General features: G+C 41.4%; 1 protein-coding gene across 4 annotated transcripts in view; it reads right to left on the bottom strand.

Annotated features, from left to right (window-relative positions):
- BIRC6 (baculoviral IAP repeat containing 6) overlaps positions 1 to 23,041 on the bottom strand; it is a 1,530,571-nt gene that overhangs the window by 1,459,471 nt on the left and 48,059 nt on the right. For all 4 annotated transcript variants that reach the window (XM_033935681.1, XM_033935678.1, XM_033935679.1 and 1 more), the window contains exon 2: positions 2,136 to 2,317. In XM_033935681.1, the coding sequence (XP_033791572.1) occupies positions 2,136 to 2,165 (30 nt within the window). In that variant the 5' untranslated portion in view covers positions 2,166 to 2,317. The remainder of the gene's footprint in view (positions 1 to 2,135; positions 2,318 to 23,041) is intronic.

The raw sequence follows: 23,041 nt of genomic DNA, 5'->3' as shown, positions 1-23,041 counted from the left end.
GGTCATGCCAAGGATTTTTATAGTGTGGTTAATAGGAAAGTTTTTCCCTTGTAAACTGATTGATGGTTCTTTGTATTTGTTCATTGGGGTGGCCATGAATATTTTAGTTTTTTCAGGGTTTATTTTTAGTTTGAAGTTTTTTGTCCATTGTTCTACATGATCGATGACAGATGAAATGAAGTGTCTGGTTTTGGTCGATAGTGTAAAGAAGGGGATGATAATTGTAATGTCATCAGCGTATATGTACACTTGGAGATTTAGTTTGGATAGTTCATGGCCTAGTATAGACATGTATAGATTGAATAGGGTAGGTGATAGTATTGTAGCTGTGTTGATAAACATTTATAAAGAAAGCCCTGCCATCTGAATATCTTTTCCTCTAGTTTGGCAGCCAGAACTCTGATTTATAAAATAACAATTGTACAGAATATTTGTTTCTTTTTATACTTTAATAAAATAAGTATAAAACTATTTGAAGCTTGTGCAGATGGGATCAGATGGTTTGTGGGGACGGGAACAGAGCTCACGGGGACGGGGATAATTTTTACCCTGTGTCATTCTCTACTCTGAGTTTGAGGTATGCTAGCAGAGGTACTGCAGAACATAAATCTAGTGCTTAATCATGTCACTACCCTAATTATCCTGCTGGCTCATTTAAATGGTTATCGAATATACTCGAATATAAACCGAGGTAACATTTTCCCCTAAAGAAAGGGGGGAGGGGGAATGTAACTTGAATATAAACCGGTTTATATGAAGTGCCACCAGCCTCTACACCCACCTGCCCCTCCCAAACCTAGCACTGGCCTCTCTTCAGGACCACCTTAAATTCTGGTGGGCCAGTACTATGGTGAAAAAAACCAGGACAGCTGCGATCCCTCCCTCCCTGTCCCAGGTGTCAGCTGGCTGTAGAAATCACCATATACCCCTTTCTTTCCTCCTTCCCCCTGAAAATTTCTGCAGGAACTCACAACAGCTATTTTTTTCACTGAGACTGCATGAGAAGGAGCATAAGAGAATTGTTCCTGCCTCAGCTCATTCCACTAGATCATCAGTGATTAAAGAAGGCTTGAGGGAGGAAGCGCACATTGATTCTACAGCAGGGAGGGAGGGGGCACACATTGATTCTACAGCAGGGAGGAAGGGAGGGAAGGAAGGAAGGGGGCATGCAGCAATTCTACAGCCAGATGAAAGCCAGGATAGGACCTAACACCTCACCTCAAAAGAGGGAGGGATTACTCCTATTCCAGCTTGGCTCACACTACTGGACCAGCAGGATTTAAGGTGGACCCGAATATAAACCAAGGCTCCAATTTTGGGGTCTTTTTTGGTTCAAATATCTCAGTTTATATTAGAGTACATACGGCAGTCCCTGAAAGTTGTTTTTTTATTTTTGAAGTCAGGAGATTTCTTACTCCCAGAGGTAATGAGCCCAGCAAAAGGGAGACCTGGTACTACCAGATATATACCCCATAGCCCACACAAATCCTCTTGACCCTTATGCTGAACTGCACCAGGGAATAGGCCAGGAGCCTGCACCAACAGAGAACTCCACAGGATACATATGTCCACCTGCTAGATAAGAGAAAAGAGAAAGTGAGGCTACAGTTTAGAGTTCTATATGACAGAGTTCTAGTGTTCTATCTTCATCTGCTGGTAGATGGGCATAACCCACAAGTCGTTGGATTGACCTGTTGGATGCTATGGAAAAAAATAGTTAATCCTATCAATACAAGATACATTTGGCCTGTAATCCGCTTGGGATATGAAAAAAAGACAGACTCACTGCATGTTCTGTCAAGATACCTCCACCTTGCTAGACAAGATAAAAATTCTAAGTATATATGTGGGGCCAACTAGTTTTAGACAGCAAGAAGGCACCTAAATTACAGTATTCCACTCATTCATGAACATAATGAACTCATAAAATACCAACTATTTGATGGCATGTACGGTTGAAGTTTGGGCTGAGCATACAGGTAACAGCATAAATTATAGAGTTCTATCATTTACATACTAAACTAAACCTTAGGTTTGTATACCGTGCTATCTCCACAAGCGTTGTCTTGACATACTGCATAGAAAAAAATCAAAACAAAAAAAAATTCCAAGGTGAATCAAACAGTATAACTTACCTCTGTAACTGGTAATTCAAGCTGAACCATATCATCCTGCTTTGAAACTGGTGTTTGGAGAGCTGTGTCTAACAACAAAATGCCGTTCAGATCCTTCCTACAGCCTACCGCATAATCATCCACAAAGATAACTTTATCCACAGCTGGAAAATACTGACATTTCACCTGGCCACCTGGTTTAGCTGAAGGAAAAAAGGGCAAAATCATTTTCAGAAAAAAAGTTTGACAGATTTTTCTATATTCACTAGCTTCTTTAATTTCATAGAAACATAGAAACATAGAAACATAGAAAGATGACGGCAGATAAGGGCCATAGCCCATCAAGTCTGCCCACACTATTTACCCACCCTCTTAAATCTACTGACCCCCTAAAGAATAATTGTAATTATACCGTCACTCTACTGACCCGCTCATTCAGTCCTAGTGACCCTATCCCTTGTAATTATACTGTCACTCTACTGACCCGCTCATTCAGTCCTAGTGACCCTATCCCTTGGCATGACCTCGTAGGGATCCCACATAGGTATCCCATTTGTTCTTGAAGTCTGAGATGCTGCGTGCCTCGACCACCTGCACTGGGAGCTCGTTCCAATGCTCAATCACTCTCTCCGTGAAGAAGTATTTCCTGGTGTCTCCACGAAACTTCCCTCCCCTGAGCTTGAGCGGATGTCCTCTTGTGGTCGAGGGTCCCCTGAGAAGAAAGATATCATCTTCCACCTCTACCCGTCCCGTGATGTACTTAAATGTCTCAATCATGTCTCAATCATGTCTCAATCATGTCTCCCCTCTCCCTACGCTCCTGTTAACATTCCATCATCTGATCGCTATGGCCTGGCAGATGGTGATCTAGACCAGGGATCTCAAAGTCCCTCCTTGAGGGCCGCAATCCAGTCAGGTTTTCAGGATTTCCCCAATGAATATGCATTGAAAACAGAGCATGCACATAGATCTCATGCATATTCATTGGGGAAATCCTAAAAGCCAGACTGGATTGCGGCCCTTAAGGAGGGACTTTGAGACCCCTGATCTAGACCTACCAGTATTCCTTTTCCCTTCACACTTAGAATTTCTATCCACGATAACACAATACTGTTTCTTGCTGAATTGTTCCTCTGTTAGCCTCAATTCCCTCTTTAATATTTGCCACACCCTTCCTCAATTTGATTCACTTACTATTGTAATACTCTGGTAACAGTGTCCCACTGTGTATGTGTGTGTATGTATATATATATATATATATATTGACACAGATATTCTTACAATCTTTGCTCTACTATAGGGTTCTTACTGAAAGGACATCATAGAGATTGTAAGCCGCATAGAATTGTTGGATATGCGGGCTATAAATATTTAAAATAAATAAAGGCATAACTTCCCTGTTTTGACAGTATCTTCCAAAAGATATCCAACTCCAAAACATGCACTCTTGAATAACTGCTGACCTCCATTTCCTAAAAAATCTAAAATCCTTCTTCCCTTCACCATTCTCATAAACATGCATTGAGACTCCTGGGCTCTGCCTGCTTCATGGGTCTTGTGTCTTAACAGGAAGCATTTATGGACCGGATGAAGGGCAGGATTAATTCGTCGAGGGCCCCTATGCACACAAGTACACTGGGTCCCCTGCCCCGCCCCACCCCACCATGCGCCCAGGCGGAAACAGGAAGCTGCGTCAGAGGGAAGCTTTGGGCAAGCAGCACTGCTTGCAAAATTACAGTTCCCATTGCCTTTCTTACCCGCGTTGCTTGCTTGTCTTACTTTCCTTCAATGGGGAGGGGCACGTTGCTGATCAGGGGGGCCCGTGTTGCCGATCGATGCTGGAGGGGTCCATCGCCATTTGGAAAAAACAATGTTGATGCCCTCCTTCATCGGGCCCCCCTGACCATTTCGGGCCCTAGGCACATGCCTACTTGGCCTATTGGTTAATCCTGCCCTGACCGGATGGTATTCATACCAGGGCACTAAAAGAACTCAAACAAGGCTTTAAGATGGCATTGTGGTGGTAGGACGCATTGGAAGGTAGCGTAGAAGTGCACTGAAAGGCCACATTGAAAAGACGCACAAACTGGGCTCATGTCTTGAGCGCTTGCTGGTCATAAATCAATTTCTTAACCTTTGAGTTCTATGTGGTTTGCAAAAGGTTAACTAAAACTACAATGAGAAAAGAATAAAGAAAATTAAGAGCCCCAAAATTTTGCAAACTGATAAGTTTTTAGTTGTCTTCTAAAATGAAAATAAGAAACTGAACAAAATAAAGATTTGAAATTCTTATCCCACACTGAAGCCTGATAGGAAAGCATGCAAACAAGATACCTTTTTACAGCCTTTAAGTGTTGGAAGAGTCACAAAGGCTTTAGAGATTCGAGAGTGTTTTTGAATGGAGAAACAAAATAAGTCAGTCATATAAAGCAGGGCTTCACCCACTACTACTCAATAATAGAGGCAAACTAGCTTGAAAATAACCCGCGCCTCAACCAGCAACCAATGCAGTTCTAACAGGCATGTTTTGAATGATAGTTTGGAAAGATTTTTCTTAATACCAGCTAAGTAAACAATGTTGCAATAGTCCAAATGGATAAGTACTAAAGATTGTACCAATAGTTTAAACGCCTTTATGGACTACAAAAGCAACTTGAATACGCATGGTTAGATTTTTGTTAAAGGTAACACCCAAAATTTTAACAGTTGAGTGAATCGGATATTGTATGTTTTTTTTGAGTGAAAGAAGTCTCTAAATTATTCTGACTAAAAGTGGCAAGAAAAAATTTTGTTTTTTCAGAATTGAGCTTTAACATAAAACATAAGAATAGCCTTACTGGGACATACCAATGGTCCATCAAGCCCAGTAGCCCGTTCTCACGGTGGCCAATCCAGGTCACTAGTACCTGGCCAAAACCCAAAGAGTAACAACATTCCATGCCACCGAACCAGGTCAAGCAGAGGAATTATTGAGATTATCATTGATACAGAACACAGCGATTAGATTGATTTACGGATTGAAGAAATACGATCATGTTACATTATTTTATTGCAAATTGCATTGGTTGCCTGTGGAAGCTTGGGTATTGTTCAAGTTGGGCTGTTTTTGTTACAAGTTTTATATGGTGCAGCCCCTACTTATCTGGCTAATAGTTTTTTCCATAGCTATGCACAAATGCAGTAGAAAAACTCATGCTCTGTTCAATTTCCCTTCTGTAAAAGGTTGTAAAAGCAAGAAATTCCTAAATCACTCTTTAGCATCTCAGGCAGCTTCTCATGAAAAAAAATTTTGATCAGTGTTGCTTACAGCTGTTTCTTAAAGAGGTTTTAGAAAACAGCTAAAAACCTATCTTTTTTCCAAATACCTGACTAGCTGACTTATTCAAATATACAATTATGTTTAATGGTTATAATCTTTTGTAAACTGCGTAGAACTTTTTGGTAACGCGGTATATAAGTATAATGTTATGTTATGTTCCCCCATGTCTTAATAACAGACTATGGACTTTTCTTCCAAGAATTTGTCTAAACCTTTCTTAAAACCAGCTACCCTAACTGTCATCCATCCCTCAATTGAATCAAAAACGTCCTCGATAATATGGGCAATATTAGCAACTAAAGAAAGACAAGGAATTATGATGGTAATGTCGCCCGCATTAACTGAATAATTTTATACCCAAATTACTTTGTTTGAAGCCCAAAGAAAGGTGCACATTAAACAATAGTGGGGAGAGTGGGGAACCTTGAGGAACTCCACAAGGATTCCTCCACACATGAGAACAAACATTATCCGTTATAACTTTATAAGTACAGGAAGATTAAAAAGCCCTGGAACCAAGCATAGACATTTTTACGCATCCCAAATGAATCTAAGTATTCTAATAACTTAATATAATCGACTAAGTCGAAAGCACTGCTTAAATCGAATTGAACAACAAGGGTATTACAGCCCTTGCTAAGCAAGTTATTAAGATGATCTAGAATTGCAGCGAGCACCGTTTCTGTACTATACTGTATTGGGAACGAAAGCCAGACTGAGAATCATGGAGCAAAACATGCCGCTCCAAATAACTTGAAATCTGTAAATGAGCCAAATCCTATTTTAATAAACAGAGAAATGGAAGTGATAGGTCTATAATTGGACACCAAGGAATAATAATAATAATAATAACAACAACTTTATTCTTTTATAACGCTGAAAGGTCACTCAGACACAATAATCAGAGACTTGAAGAAAGCAACAGGGTTTATTCAGCATATATGCGACTCCCGAGCACCAAGTTGGCAGCTTCAGAAGTCCCGAAACCAGGAAGTTACAGAGATATTTATTCATTTTTCTGGCTATACAACTGAATTCTAGAAAAAAACTTTTCATGTGTTACTTTTCTTAACAATCATTGGTGGTCCTAAGCCCTATTAGCAGGTCACTTATCTAAGCCCTGCAGTCTTTCTGTTACATGTCCAGGAGGGCAGAATACAATATCATGTATGCTGAGAGAACCATAAGAAGCTAAAATGCCCAAGCTAAAACACCCAGTGCAGGCAGGCTAGAACATGAGATAAGTTAGGTCTGCAGCTAAACATAATTCAGCATTTTATTAAAGAGAAAACTTAGTTCAACACTCAGGAATACCAGTCCCAGACTCCTTCACCACCATAACCAAAAGTTCTAAGCGGTTTACACTAAATAAAAGCTGGACAATCAGCAAAATGAGGGATAAGGTAAGCTGGAGATAATCCTGATATCAGCTTAAAGCAGATACAGGAAAATTTGAATAATACTCTTCCCTCCAAACACAGCCAATGAAGTAATAATATAATATGGACTATTATGGTCGTTCTTTTTTAAACCAAAAAATCAATCAAACAGCTGTATTCTGAATTATCCTTAATTTCCTTAGAATTTTTTTGGGTGCTCCTAAATAGATAATGTTACAATAGTCTAAAATAGCTAAAACTAATGCCTACACCAATAGTCTGAATGATAAAGGATCAAAATATTTTTTTATGGTTCTTAATTTCCACAATGTAAAAAAGCATTTTTGTACCACTAAGTTTGTGTGTTCTGCTAGTGTTAAATGTCAGTCTAGTGTGACTCCCATAATTTTTTTTTTTCTTTCTTCTTTTTTCCTTCTTTTCTTATTCAACCAACTGCTTTTATAAAGCGATCCCACCCCATGTTTTACCCTATTCCCTCTTTCTCCTTTTTTCTTCTAAACATGTAACTTTCCCCCCCTTTTCCCTTTTACCCTCACTTTCAAGTCTGTCCAGTTAATGTCCTTGATGTGCACTTTCATTTATTTTTTTAAATATTTATCTCTTTTTAAATTTTATTGTAAACCGGCCAGATACTTGTTGATGGTCGGTATATTAAAAGTCAATAAACTTGAAACTTGACCATTAAGATGAAGCAATGAGTTTGTTATTTTGTCATTGGGACTAGCCAAGAAAAGTTTGGTCTTTTCCATATTGAGTTTTAGTTTGAAATTAATTGTCCACTGTTCTATCTGAGTCATAATAGAAGATATCTGGTTTAAAATTTCAGTGGTAAAATTATTTAGAGGGATTAAAATAGAAATGTCATCTGCGTATATATAAAATTTTACATTTAAACTCTGTAATAAATATCCTAAAGGGGAAATATAGATGTTGAATAAGGTAGGCGATAGTGGAGAATCTTGGGGCACACCAGATGGGTTGCTCCATGAATGAGAATAGTTACCGTCACAAATCACTTGATAAAATCTTTTCTTCAAAAAACCTTGAAACCAATTCCAGGCCCTTCCTGAAAGTCCTATTGTGTCTAAACAACTCAACAATATTTCATGATCTACTAGATCAAAGGCACTGCTAAAATCTAGCTGAAGAATTAAGGCACTAGTGCCTTTGCTAAATAGACCATGAAGATAATCAAGCATTGAAGTTAAGACGGTCTCCGTACTATATCCTCTTCTAAATCCCGACTGATGGTCATTAAGGATATTAAATTTATCCAAATAACTTACTAATTCTAAATTAACTAAACCTTCCAGAAATTTGGTAAACAAAGTAATGCTTGCTATCGGTCTATAATTGGATTTCGTGGCAATTGATACCTTCTGATCTTTAAGAATAGGGGTAACCAAAATTTGACCCAATTCATCAGGAAATAGTCCCTTAATCAAAGAAAAAGTAGCCCATTTAAATAAATCCACTTTATGAGAACCTTTAAAATTTTTAATTATTGGTGTGATAATAATGTGCCCTCCTGAAGGTGGAAAAAAACCTGTGTCCAACAGATGAGACAACCAATTGAAAAGATCCATTTGAAAATTCAGTGGGTCGTTTTCATTAACAATGGCACACAATGATCCAAAACACAGTAAGAATTAGAACATTTGTCATAGAGTTTCAGAAACTGGCTCCAATCTGGTTTAAGCAGGAATGCCATCATTCTGAGAATGGAAATTATCAGGAACTCATTCCCCCTGTGGTATACAAGAAGATCTGAGAGAAGAAATCTTAGAACTGAAATAGTTAGCAAGATCATTTGAAGAAGGAACTTCCTCATGATTGGATTATGTAAATTTTGAAACATCAAAAACAGAGACAAGATGAAATAATTTTTGTGTGTTAGTGACAGTCAGTCCTACTTTGGCTGAGTAAAAAGCTTTCAATTTTTCCTTAATTAAAAGTTTATAATTATGAATCTCTTTCCTCCACATCCCTATCCCCCTTTGGTTCTGGATTTTAACCATTTTCTCTCCATACGTCTTACTATACGCTGCTGGTTATGTAAATCTGTGTCAAATCACTCCTTAGCTTTCCCAGAATGTCTCTTAATGGGATAGACACGTGGTATCTCTCAGAGAGAGAAAGAGATAATGGTTACTGTGGAGAGCAGACTAGATGGGCCATTTGGCCTTTATCTGCTGTCATTTCTATGTTGTAAGGGAGCTATACCAAGGATTGTATTACAAACCTTATCCCAATAAGTAGAAAATTCTGCAACATCTGTAATTGTGGGAAATAATTCAACTCTTTTCCAAAATTCAGCTGTATTAAGTGTTTTCCTAATTTAAAAAAAAACTTCTTGTTTAATCTTAGACAATAAAATAATCTGAGAACCTGTCCATAGTAAATTAAAATGACAAGTAAAATGATCTGACCAGATTGTTGGGCACCACTTTTCATTTTTCAAAAAGATGTTAGCAGTAGGGTCAGTTTTAGACAAAAAAGAAACTATACCCAATTGATGCCACTTTTCATGTGATTGAGAGAACTTTGGAATAGTAAAATCTAATGAAGATAAGAAAGTTTTAGATTCATTCACTTCAGTAATATTATCATCCTCCAAATGCAAATTGATATCCCCTAATAACAGACAATGAGGGTGAGGACATTGAATTATATAAAACTGATTCATAAAAATCACCTTTAACATTAGAACAACTTCCTGGAGAGATCTAAAATAAGGTAACAGAAAGAGAGTCTACTAAGTTCTTCCTACTCAATCTACAAGAGAGTATTTCCAATATTTTTATTATATTGGATTCCTGAATTTTAAATTCAAAACTTTCATGCAAGATTACTGCTAGACCACCCCCTCATTTTTCATTTCAACAGAGCAGAATGATTTTAAATTCAGGAGGGACGAGGTCAGCAATAATTAGGTCATCATTTGCAATCAACCAATAATAAAAAAAAGCAGGATAAATGCTTAGTAATAAGCCAAACCCTAATTAGACTGGCTTTGCCCCTTAGAGCATGAATTAAGATAAGCACAGTGAAAATTAAAAAGTCTATCTGTTGGGCGGGGGGTCTTGCAGCCTTTTGTAATGGTATCAATTTTAATTCCCTAGTCCTTTTTTGATGGATTTTATGTGTCTATGTGTATATGTATGAACTTTAATTGTGTTAAATCCCTTATTGACCTGCGAACCTACTTTCTTGTAAGGAAGGAAATCCAAGACTGCAACCCTTTGTGGTGAAACCTCAATTGGCACTAGATCTAAAGGTAATGAATTAATATCTCTAAAATAACCTAAAAATAGGCAAGTCAGTAAGAACTTTAAAAGATACTTTTAAAAATTTTCAGATAGTTCTAAGACGACTAACTATATTGCTATCAACTCAGAGTTTATAGAATTTGCAGTTATATATCCAAAGGTGAGCAAAGTCATCACTCAAAGGCACCTTCAACTTGCACCTTAAACAGCGTGCCTAGCTGAAAGGGTGCGGAGCAAGCTCCCATGCCCGGAACAACTTGGTAGTAAAAGTCAGTGAGGAGCAGTGCTGCCCGATTCACGATTCGAATCGATTCACTGGTTTATTTCGAGTGAAACGGTTCGTTTTGGGTTTGTTTTGGGTTTTGTTTTTTTTTTTAATCGGCCTGGCCGATTCAGTGAACAGCCCTCCTCCTTTCAGGGTGAAAGCGAAACTAATCTAAAAAGCCAAGGTTAAAAACAAAGAGACGGACAAAAGGCAGTTAAAAATGTTTGAAAATTTGGGATAAAAATTAAATATATAAGAACTTATGTGTTGGTAAAAGTAAGGCAAGAACTGCAGAAAAACTGAAGAACCCTGGTGAAATACGTGGTAAAAAAGGGAGCATTTAAAAAGGCAAAGAGATGACATCAAGTGAGGAAAGCAGCAACAAACTTTATTTGAAAGACACAGGGAGCAAAAGCAAGGACTGGTATAAAGGGTTACGTACTAAAAAAGGGGGTATGGAGTTTGAAGATAAAGAATGAAATGTTTTGAGTCTGGTTATTTTCCGGTGCCTACATTCAAGACAGGTACCGTAGATTCCATGTTTTATTTTATTCGACACATTTCCCTTCCCCCTGCCAGCGTTTTTGTTTTGTTTTCTGCTGTTTCATGTAGACTGCTTTGCTGCTCCTTGCTTTCAGTTTTGATTTTGATTTTTAAATTATACTTGTTCACATATGAGTTCCGCTTTATGTCTTCAGTTATGACCCTCAGAGCGTGTTACAACTTTACATGCCCATTATGTTTAAATTGTCCACTCATTAGCTTAACTTTGGCTGTAATTGTATGTTTTGACCACATTTCCTTTCACTGACTAAATTTTCTTTTTCATCTGATGTATTTTACACGTCTCTTTTGCCCTTCCACACTGCTCATTTTCAGACTTTTCTGCTTCGGTATGCCTTATGTTTATTATGGCTGTTAGCATTTTTTCCGTATGAGCATTACTACAACAATATCTCTCTTGAATTATGTTCATTATACGTATTGTTTGTCCTTGCCATGCATTCAACTGTGATTATAGTAGGTTGCCATTCACCCTACTATATACATAGCAGGTACTATTTTTTATTTTATTCTGTTACTGCTTTGATGCCTCGATTTAGCAATGCATTGGGTTATTTTTCACGATGGTTTAATTCCTTTTAGATATTATCTCATTTTCCTAACATAAGAACATAAACAATGCCTCTGCTGGGTCAAACCAGCAGTCCGCTCATGCGGCGGCCCAACAGGTCCAGGACCTGTGCAGTAATCCTCTATCTATGCCCCTCTATCCCCTTTTCCTCTTATTATGCCTTGTAGAGCATTTCACTTTGTCTTACTAACGTAATTTCTATTACCTCTCAATATATTTTGCTTAATTGTTTTATGATGACTTTATAATTGTTTTGTATGGCCTTTTCTCCATACTTGCTTTATTTATTTTTCTAAACTGTGGTTTGCAAAATTATTTTTTATTGCTCTATGTCTCAATTGCTTATATACAGTATATTGCCTTTGCTTTTCAATTGCTCCACATTATTTGCTTATTGCCCCATCATACTGTAATTGCTTTTCTATTGCTCTTTAAGTGCTTTGTGTGACTTTTTGGTACACTATGGTTATTTGTTCTTAATTGCCTCGGTTTGCTTCATATTGAATATGCATATACTTTTTTATCCATACTTAAACCACCTGGGTAGATTTTACTGATTTACCGTATTTTCGCGGATATAACACGCGCGTTATACGCGTTTTTACCTACCGCGCATACCCCTCGCGCGTTATATGCCTGAGTGCAGTATACAAAAGTTTTTAAACATAGTTCCCACCCCGCCCGACGCCCGATTCACCCCCCCCAGCAGGACCGCTCGCACCCCCACCCCGAACGACCGCTCGCACGCGCTCCCACCAGCACCCGCATCCACGATCGGAGCAAGAGGGAGCCCAAGCCCTCTTGCCCGGCCGACTCCCCGACGTCCGATACATCCCCCCCCCCCCGGCAGGACCACTCGCACCCCCACCCCGAAGGACCGCTGACTTCCCGACAATATCGGGCCAGAAGGGAGCCCAAACCCTCCTGGCCACGGCGACCCCCTAACCCCACCCCGCACTACATTACGGGCAGGAGGGATCCCAGGCCCTCCTGCCCTCGACGCAAACCCCCCTCCCCCCCAACGCCCGCCCCCCCCCCCAAGAACCTCAGACCGCCCCCCCCCCAGCCGACCCGCGACCCCCCTGGCCGACCCCCACGACCCCCCCACCCCCCTTCCCCGTAACTTTGGTAGTTGGCCGGACAGACGGGAGCCAAACCCGCCTGTCCGGCAGGCAGCCAACGAAGGAATGAGGCCGGATTGGCCCATCCGTCCTAAAGCTCCGCCTACTGGTGGGGCCTAAGGCGCGTGGGCCAATCAGAATAGGCCCTGGAGCCTTAGGTCCCACCTGGGGGCGCGGCCTGAGGCACATGGGCCCAACCCGACCATGTGTCTCAGGCTGCGCCCCCAGGTGGGACCTAAGGCTCCAGGGCCTATTCTGATTGGCCCACGCGCCTTAGGCCCCACCAGTCGGCGGAGCTTTAGGACGGATGGGCCAATCCGGCCTCATTCCTTCGTTGGCTGCCTGCCGGACAGGCGGGTTTGGCTCCCGTCTGTCCGGCCAACTACCAAAGGTACGGGGAAGGGGGGGGGGGGGTCGTGGGGGTCGGCCAGGGGGGTCGCGGGTCGGCTGGGGGGGCGGTCGGGGGTTCTTGGGGGGGCGGTCGTTGGGGGGGGGGGGGGGGTTTGCGTCGAGGGCAGGAGGGCCTGGGATCCCTCCTGCCCGTAATGTAGTGCGGGGTGGGGTTAGGGGGTCGCCGTGGCCAGGAGGGTTTGGGCTCCCTCCTGGCCCGATATTGTTGGGGAGTCGGCGGTCCTTCGGGGTGAGGGTGCGAGTGGTCCTGCTGGGGGGGGGGGGGATGTATCGGACGTCGGGGGGGGCATCAGGCTTTCAGGATGGGGACAGACCTTCAAGGGGGGACAGGACTTCAAGGGAGGACAGTGCACGGAAAGTCAGGGGGGGTGAACGGAGAGTCGGGACAGCGCACGGAAAGTCAGGGCGGGCGAAAGGAGCGTCGGGCATCATGCGCGGTATACCCGTGAGCGCGGTATACAAAAGTTTTTGTACATGTCATCGTGATTTCTGCGCGCTATACCCGTGTGCGCGTTTTACACGGGTGCGCGTTATATCCGCGAAAATACGGTAAATGTGTTTATTCATGTTTTTGGATTAAGAGCTAAATTACATTTTTCTTTCATTGCATGGCTTTGATTACATTATATACTCTTGCTGCTTGCTTATGTTCAGTTTAGAATGCGATTCCTATACACGTTTAATTATTTTTTAATTATGTTTTAAATTATGCTGTTTATTTTCAGCTTATAATGTTCTTAACCACATCTTTTACATTTATATACATTTTTTTATGATTTTTTTAAAATTATGTCTTTAATTATGTTTATTTTGTTTTAACATGGTCCTTTAGACTCTTGATAAAGTCACACGCATCGAAGCACTGCCAGTGTCGAGTCTTTGAGCTATTGTGACAAATTCACCAATAAAGTGACTTTTTGAACTATATACCCATGGCTGAATTCCTGACATCTTAGCCTCACGACTCATCATTGAGGCCGGTCCTTGGCTTCTGATTCAGTATGAAATAAACCCACCATGATGTTTGAAACAAAACACCCAATTGGGCAGGAAAATCGAATCGAATCAAAAAATCAATTCAATAGACTGAATCGAATCGAAATTTTTTTTCCTGAATCGGGCAGCACTAGTGAGGAGAAAGATGGTAAGGCTTCCGTGCTGGGCTTTAAATCAAGCTCAGCATCTGACGTAGCTGAAAGGGGGCAGAGCAAGTTCCCACACCTGGAACAACTTGGTAGCAAAAAGCCAGTGATGAACGATGGGGAAAAGGAGAGGAAAAGTGTGGGAGTCTCCCCCAGTGGCACCTTCCAATCCAGGAATGAGACAGACGACTCTCGACTCTTTTCAAGCTACAACAGGACCAGTGACTTCTCCTTCAGTCACGCCCAGAGCTTTTGTCTCGGGCAGCAGTTTGAACGGGGCGCTTTGAGCCCCATAGAACGAACAGCACCTCCTGCTCTGGGTGAAAGTTTTCCGCAGGTTCAGCTTTCGGCAGGATGATATTCCCTACGATCAAGGGGGGTAGGCCTCTGGGAGTTTGCTCTAAAAGAATAAGACCATCAGATACAAACAGCTTCCAAAACATTGCGGTCAGGAAACAGCAAGTAATCTTATGAAAGCTAAGACCTTCCAGTGTGACACTTGAATCACTGTGGGAAGCCATTAATGGCATAAATGCCTCTCTAATAAAAGTTAATCAAAATACTTTGGATGTGAAAAATATTGCTCAATCAGTTTTGATTCAAGCATAGATTGATAATCAACATGGTGAAGAAGTGTACTCCTTAAAATCTAGAGTCCAGACAGTGGAGTCTTGTGAAGCCTTGATGGTAAAAGATAGAAATTATATTGCAAGGCAACTAGAATACCTAGAGCAGGGGTGTCAAAGTCCTTCCTCAAGGGCCGCAATCCAGTCGGGTTTTCAGGATTTCCCCAATGAATATGCATGAGATCTATTTGCATGCACTGCTTTTATTGTATGCTAATAGATCTCATGCATATTCATTGGGGAAATCCTGAAAACCCGACTGGATTGCGACCCTCGAGAAGGGATTTTGACATTCCTAACCCAGAGAATCAATCGAGGGGTTTAAATTTACGATTCTTGAATTTTCCTAAATCTCCACTGGTTTCAGCTATGGAAATGTTTAAGAAATATCTTGTAGAGATTTTGAAGATGCCGTTGGAGGCACTTCTACCTATTACCCACACACATCTTCAGGTCTGGAGCATTTCGGCTAACCTGAAGAATATAGCTGAAAAAGAAGAACATCTGGGACTTATGGCTTTTTTAGAGTCCTCTTTGGAAGTTATTACTCTCAGAATGACATTGCTGGTGACTTTTGCATTTGAACTTGACTGCATTAATGTGTTGAACCTTTCCTTCAGAAACTTAGACTCTCAGTTTCTTGGATCTAAAATAAAAGCTTTTCCTGATTTAGCATGAGATACACAGATAAGGCGTAAAGCCTTCCTGGCCCTTCAGGCTCAGTTTCAGGCTACATATGCTAATTTTGTGTTGAGATTTCCTTACAATTGTTATATAGTTCCTGAGGTTAAACAGTATAAATTATTTGATCCTAAACAACTGGAAGAATTCTTATTTGCTTGAGATGGAATTAATGTTATAGTGTGAATCCCATATGTTCGTGTTTGAACTGGCAGGTAGGGTGGTCTCAGTGCGTCCTTTCAAAGTTGAATTCATTAATTATTACTGAGATTAATTTTTTCCTAAATCTTGGATAAAAATTACCTAGATAAATGCTTTTGGATTGTAAATTAAGTTTCAACATATTTCTGAAATTTGTTAAATCTCCAATTTTTTTTGTTGGTGATATAAATTTGGAAAAATTAATAAGTATATTAAAAGAACTCAAACAGCACAGTTACTTATCGTAACAGGTGTTATCCAGGGACAGCAGGCAGATATTCTCATATGTGGGTGACATCATCCACAGAGTCCCAATACGGACAGCTGTACAAGTGCACTGGCATTTTAAGAACTTTAGAAAGTTCACGACTGACCGCACCGAGTGTCTTCCTGCCTGACGTAGGTGTGCTATTCTTCAGTTCAGTAAGCCAGCTAAGAAGCCAACCAGGAGAGGTGGGTGAGTTGTGAGAATATCTGCCTGCTGTCCCTGGATAGCACCTGTTACGGTAAGTAACTGTGCTTTATCCCAGGACAAGCAGGCAGCTTATTCTCACATGTGAGTGACCTCCAAGCTAACCAGAATGGGATGGAGGGAGAGTTGGTCTTTTAGGAAAATAAATTTTGTAACACTGCTTGGCCAAAGTGACCATCCCATCTGGAATAAGATTCCAGACAATAATGTGAAGTGAAGGTATGAACCGAGGACCAAGTAGCAGCTTTGCAGATTTCATCAATAGGAGTAGAGCGAAAAAAAGCTACTGAAGCTGCCACAGCTTGAACTTTATGGGCTGTGACCAGACTCTCCAGTTGAAGCCCAGCCTGAGCATAACAGAACGAGATGCAAGCAGCAAACCAATTGGAAATCATTCTCTTGGAGACTGGATGCCCAAACTTGTTAGGATCAAAAGAGACAAAAATCTGGGAGATGATCTATGTCAGGGTTGCCCAAATGGTCGATCATGATCGACCAGTAGATCGCAAAGGCAACGCGAGTCGATCACGTTGCCTTTAGATCTTGTTCTTCCTTCCTCCCCGAGCCAGGCCAGGCGCGTACAATGCCAGACCCACAAAACTTCACCTCTGATGTCAATTATGATGTCGGAGAGGAAGTTCTGGGCCAGCCAATCGCTGCCTGACTGGCCTGGAACTTTCTATCCAACGTCTGAATTGATGTCAGAGGTGAAGTCTTGTGGGCCAGGCACTTGTACACGCCAGGCCTGGATCGGGAAAGCAGGGAGAAATCGGTGTGGTGGCTTAGGGGGAGGGGGGCGGCAGGGAGAGAGAAAAAGAATCGGGGAAGTGGAGAAATCGGCGTGATGGCTTGGGGGGCAGGAGGAGAGAAAGAGAGACAGAAAGAAAAGGGGAGGGGACAGAAAGAAAGAAATATTGGATTTACAGAAGAAGGAAGTGCAACTAGAGACTCAAGAAATCACCAGACAAAAAGGTAGGAAAAATTATTTTATTTTCAATTTAGTGATCAAAATGTGTCAAAAAAAAAAAAAACCCCACAAAGCACACTGTATGCAGAGAAAATATTAATTTTCATTTGTATTCAGATTTTTTTTCAGAGATGACTTTAAAATATGCAATGTCACCTTAGTAACAACTATACAGAAATAGACAAATATACTCCCTCCCCTTTTACTAAACCGTGACAGTGGTTTTTAGCGTCAGGAGCTGCAAGGGGCATTCAGCACAGCTCCCTGCGCTAAAAACCACTATCACGGTTTAGTAAAAGGGGAGGGGGTATATTTGTCTATTTCTGTATAGTTGTTACTAAGGTGACATTGCATATTTTAAAGTCATCTACCTTGATCTCTGAAAAAAAACCTGAATACAAATGAAAATTAATATTTTCTCTGCATACAGTGTGCTTTGTGGGTTTTTTGTTTTTGTTTTTTTTTTAATCTTATTGTTGGCAAATCATTTTTACTTGGTCATTTTAAAAGTAACTCGCAAACCAAAAAAAGTGTGGGCACCCCTGATCTATGTGATTTTGTCCTTTGGAAATAGTAAGACAATGCTCGTTTGCAGTCCAGAGTAGAGAGTTGCGCGGGGACAGAAATCCCACCCGTCCCCACCAAAGTCCCACGCATCCCCATGAGGAATCCCTCTGTCCCCACCCGTCCCCACGAGGAATCCCCTCCGTCCCCACCCGTCCCCGCGAGGAATCCCCTCTGTCCCCACCCGTCCCCGTGAGGAATCCCCTCCGTCCCTGCCCGTCCCTATAAACTTCAGAAATATTTATTTCATTTAATTATGCTACTGAATTAAAGGCTCTGGTAGAAACCCATTTACAAATAAGCAAAAAGACTTTATTAATTTGGAAATATTAATTGGGAAGAATACATACTTTGTAAATGGGTTTCTACCAGAGCCTCTAATGTTTATAAATTTTTATCAACACAACTAATATACTACTTTATCCTGAAGCAAAAAAAAAAAAAAAATTTATAGAATTCTTTTCCTACCTTTGTTGCCTGGTTTCTGCTTTCCTCATGTTCTCATTAAATTCCTTCCATCCACTGTCTCTCTTCCTTCTGCGTCTTCCATTTGCTCTGTTACTGTGCCTCTCCCTTTCTCCCCCCTTCCAAATTGTTCTGGCACCCATCTTCTTCCCTCCGCTCCCCCCATAGTCTGGCATCTCTGTCTTCTTCCCTACCAGCGTCTTCTCCCCACTCTCTCTTCCCCATTTCCTTTCAGCGTCCTTCTCCCCCCCCCCCATCTTCCCCATGTCCTGTCAGCGTCCTTCTCCCCCCCCCCCCATCTTCCCCATGTCCTGTCAGCGTCCTTCTCCCCCCTCTGTCTTCCACGTGCTTTCAGTGTCCTTCTTCCCCCTCTGTCTTCCCCATGTCCTTTCAGCATCCTTCTCCCTCTGTCTTAACCATGGCCTTTCAGTGTCCTTCTCCACCTCCCGTCTTCCCCATGTCCTTTCAGCGTCCTTCTCCACCCCTTTCTCTTCCCCATGTGCTTTCAGCGTCCTTCTCCCCCCCTCTTCCCCATGTCCTGTCAGCGTCCTTCTCCCCCCTCTGTCTTCCACAAGTGCTTTCAGTGTCATCGTCCCCGTCTTCCCCATGTCCTGTCAACGTCCTTTTCCCCCCTCTGTCTTCCACAAGTGCTTTCAGTGTCCCCCCCATCTTCCCCATGTCCTGTCAGCGTCCTTCTCCCCCCTCTGTCTTCCACAAGTGCTTTCAGTGTCCTCCCCCCCCCGTCTTACCCATGGCCTTTCAGCGTCCTTCTCCACCCCTTTGTCTTCCCCAGAGGATGCTTCTTTGCCTAAGTTGACACCGCAAATGTTAACTTCTTTAAATGTACCTATTAATAATAATAATAATAACTTTATTTTTGTATACCGCCATACCCCGAAGAGATCTAGGCGGTTCACATGGGTTAGAACAAATTATAAGAGGTTACATGCCAAATTGATCATAGAGTTGCGAACAGCAAGGAGAAAGAAGTTACAAATGGGTACATACCAAATTGATCATAGAGTTGCGTGTAGCAAGAAGAAAGTAGCTACAAGTGGTTACATTCTAAATTGATCATAGAATTACGAACTACAAGGAGGAAGAAGGGGGGAAAGGAGGGAGACGGGGGGGAAGTTTCGGTAGGAGGGAGGAGGAGGATTGAAGGAAGGGGCATTAGGGACTTTAAGGGTCTTGCTCTAGGACTAGGTGGGTTTTAAGTGTTTTTCTGAAGTCGAGGTAGTTGTGGGCTTTGAGGACCATTTGGGCCAGCCAAGGGTTTAGTTTGGCAGCTTGGAAGGCATAGGTTTTGTCGAGGAATTTTTTTGAGTGGCATAGTTTTAGGGAGGGGTAGGCGAAGAGTTGGATTTTGCGGGAGGTCTTATAGTTGTGGTTTAGAGTAAAGTGAGGGGTGATGTAGCTTGGGGATAAACCAAATATTGTTTTGTAGCAAAAGCAGGCGAATTTGAATATGATTCTGGATTCTAGTGGGAGCCAGTGGAGTTTGTGGTAGAAGGGGGTGATGTGGTCCCATTTTTTCAGGTCAAATATGAGGCGGACAGCAGTGTTCTGGATCATCCTAAGTCTCCTGATGGTTTTCTTTGTGGTGCACAAGTAAATGATGTTGCAATAGTCCAATATGCTGAGGATGGAGGATTGTACTAAGAGGCGGAAGGAAGTGTCGTCAAAGTATTTTTTTATGGTGCGAAGTTTCCATAGTGTCGAGATACTTTTTCTGACTGTGATATCGGTGTGTTTCTCCAGAGATAGATGTTTGTCTAGTGTTACTCCTAGTATTTTTAAGGTTTGTTCAAGGGGGAAAGTGGATCCTTTTACTTGAATTGAGGAGTCTTTGATTTTGTCATTGGGGGTTGCTAGGAAGAATTTTGTTTTGTCTGGGTTTAGTTTTTAGTCTGTAGGATAGCATCCAGAGTTCTATCTGATTCAGTATGCTTGTGAGGGAGTTGAGGAGCTCTTAAGTGAAACTGGTTAGAGGGATGACTATGGTAATGTAATCTGCGTAGATAAAGAATTTTAGCTTGAGGTTTTGGAGGAGGTTTCCTAGGGAGGTGAGGTAGATATTGAACAGGGTGGGGGACAGGGGGGAGCCCTGAGGCACACCGCAAGAGTTTACCCATGAGTAGGAGAGGGAGTCGTTTTTAAATACTCTGTAAGATCTGTTCTGTAGGAATCCGTTGAACCAGTTGAGGACCTGGCCGGAGATGCCAATACAGGCAAGGCAGTTTAGGAGAATGTCGTGGTCAACTAGATCGAAAGCACTGCTCAGGTTCAGTTGTAAAATCAGGGCACTGGATCCCCGGCTGAAGAGTTTGTGTATGTGGTCTAGGAGGGAGGCTATGATGGTTTCGGTACTGTGATTGGAGCGAAAGCCTGATTGGTTGTCATTGAGGATGTCAAATTTTTCTAGGCATTTGGTTAGTTCGGCGTTTACCATCCCTTCTGCAATTTTGGTGAATAGCGGGATGCTTGCGATTGGTCTGTAGTTGGACGGGGTGTTGGGTGGTTCATTCTTGTTTTTTATGATAGGAGTTATTGAGATGTGGCCTTATTCTGCTGGAAAACTGCCAGTGGTTAGTAAGAGGTTTACCCAGGCCAGCATATTGGCTTTAAAATGGATTGGAGCAGAAATCCCAAAAGTAATTAAATCTTTATCTACTTGTAAGGCACCTGGGCCGGATGGATTTACAGGGGAATATTATAAATTACTTGTTAATAAGAACATAAGCAGTGCCTCCGCCGGGTCAGACCATAGGTCCATCCCGCCTGGCAGTCCACTCCCGCGGCGGCCCAAACAGGTCACGACCTGTCTGAATCACCAGAAGGGGCTTCCTTGCCACCTTGGTTTCTCAGTGAAGTCCTATCTTCCCATCGAAGTCCTAACCCTCCGGTCTTGCACATGCACGACCTGTTGGGTTTCTATACTTATTACCTGGTTAGCTTTCTATACTTGTGTTACATCCCAGCTCCTCCCTCAGTATCCCACGATCCCTTTATCCCTCAGGAATCCGTCCAATCCCTGTTTGAATCCCTGTACCGTAATCATATTCCAAGTACATTGATATGTTATTATAATCAATGTGTAGAAAACAATTATTTTTCTTTAGGAGCTACTGATGCTCTGATAACATTGATCCCAAAACCGGGTAAAAATCCTCTGTTGGTAGAATCATATTGTCTGATTTCATTACTCAATGTAGATCTTAAGATATTTGCAATAGTACTGGCAGATAGACTGGCAATTCATCTGCCTATGCTGATAGGGGAAGAACAAGTTAGTTTTATAAGAGGTCGTCAATCAGTTTTACATGTTAGAAAAGTTTTATTGGTGACTGGTCAGACAAAAGCAATTTCTGGTCTGTTGGCTAGTCTGGATGCAGAAAAAGCTTTTGACCGAGTGGAGTGGTCCTTTCTCTTTTCTGCATTGTCTAAAATAGGAATTTCTGGATGGTTCTTAGATAGTCTTCTAGTTTTGTATGCCAAGCCAAGGGCCTCTATTTTGATTAATGGCACTTGTTCATCTCCTTTTACTATTTCTCGTGGGACTCGACAGGGATGTCCTCTTTCTCCTTTATTATTTATAATATATCTAGAACCTCTTTTACGTACCTTGAAATGAGATATTCACATTACTGGGATTCGGGTGATAGATCAAGATTTGAATGTATTAGCTTTTGCGGATGATTTGATGATCATTTTAACTGATCTTGAGAATTCTTTACTACATCTTATTGATGCAATATCTGAATTTGGATTTCATTCTGGGTTTCATCTGAATTATCAGAAATCTGTAGCCCTTCCTTTCAATCAGTTCTTGAAGAAACATTGGAAAGAAAATTTCCCATTAACTTGGGCAAGTGAAGCAGTTACTTATTTAGGGATCATTATTCCACAAGAGATTACCCATTTAAATGAACTTAATATTCAACCGTTATTGAATAAAACTAAATCAACCTTATTAATATGGAGACATTTTCCTATCTCTTTAATGGGACGTATTGCTCTTTGTAATATGATAATTCTTCCTCAATGGTTATATGTATATCAAATGTTACCATTGTATTCTAAAGTAGTAGAATGTCAATTAAATAAATTGATACGTGGGTTCCTTTGGATGGGAAAAAGACCACTGTTATGCCTCAGCATATTACTGACATGTTCAGAACATATTACTGATATGAATCCTCAAGTCTGCATTACTGACATGTTCAGAACATATTACTGATATGAATCCTCAAGTCTGCTTACCTGACATCCTGACCTCCAAAGAACAGTAAGACCAAATGGTCTCTGCAATAACCTTGCTTATTTGAGATCCTGACTTCCTTTGTCTAAGTGTCAACTGGATAGCATCAAAGAGACAATAAAACTGCAACACCTCCTTGCGTATTTGAGATCCTGACCTCTTTAATCTCCACAGGACAGTAAGACCAGATGGTCTCTGCAATAACCTTGCTTATTTAAGATCCTGACTTCCTTTATTTGAGTGACAACTGGATAGCATCAAAGAGACAATAAACTACAACACCTCCTTGCGTCCTGACCTCTTTGATCTCCACAGGACAGTAAGACCAGATGGTCTCTGCAATAACCTTGCTTATTTGAGATCCTGACCTCTTTGATCTCCACAGGAGCTAACATCCTGACCTCATTGATCTTCAAAGGACAGTAAAACCAGATGATCATCAGTAAAGACAGATGGGAAACTACATCAAAAAGACAGTGACAAGTATCTGCTATCTTGACCTCTTTTGACCTGGGTGTTGTCAAAACAGATAACAAAAGAACAGAACCGGCTGTCTTACTAAGAGGGCAGCAGTTTTTCTCTATAAAAGAGAAAAACTCAGCCCATAGAATTTGAATCCAGTTTCGTT

Source organism: Geotrypetes seraphini, chromosome 3 (assembly GCF_902459505.1).
Source record: "Geotrypetes seraphini chromosome 3, aGeoSer1.1, whole genome shotgun sequence".
NCBI lineage: Eukaryota > Metazoa > Chordata > Amphibia > Gymnophiona > Dermophiidae > Geotrypetes > Geotrypetes seraphini.
This window is presented reverse-complemented; position numbering and strand designations above follow the sequence as displayed.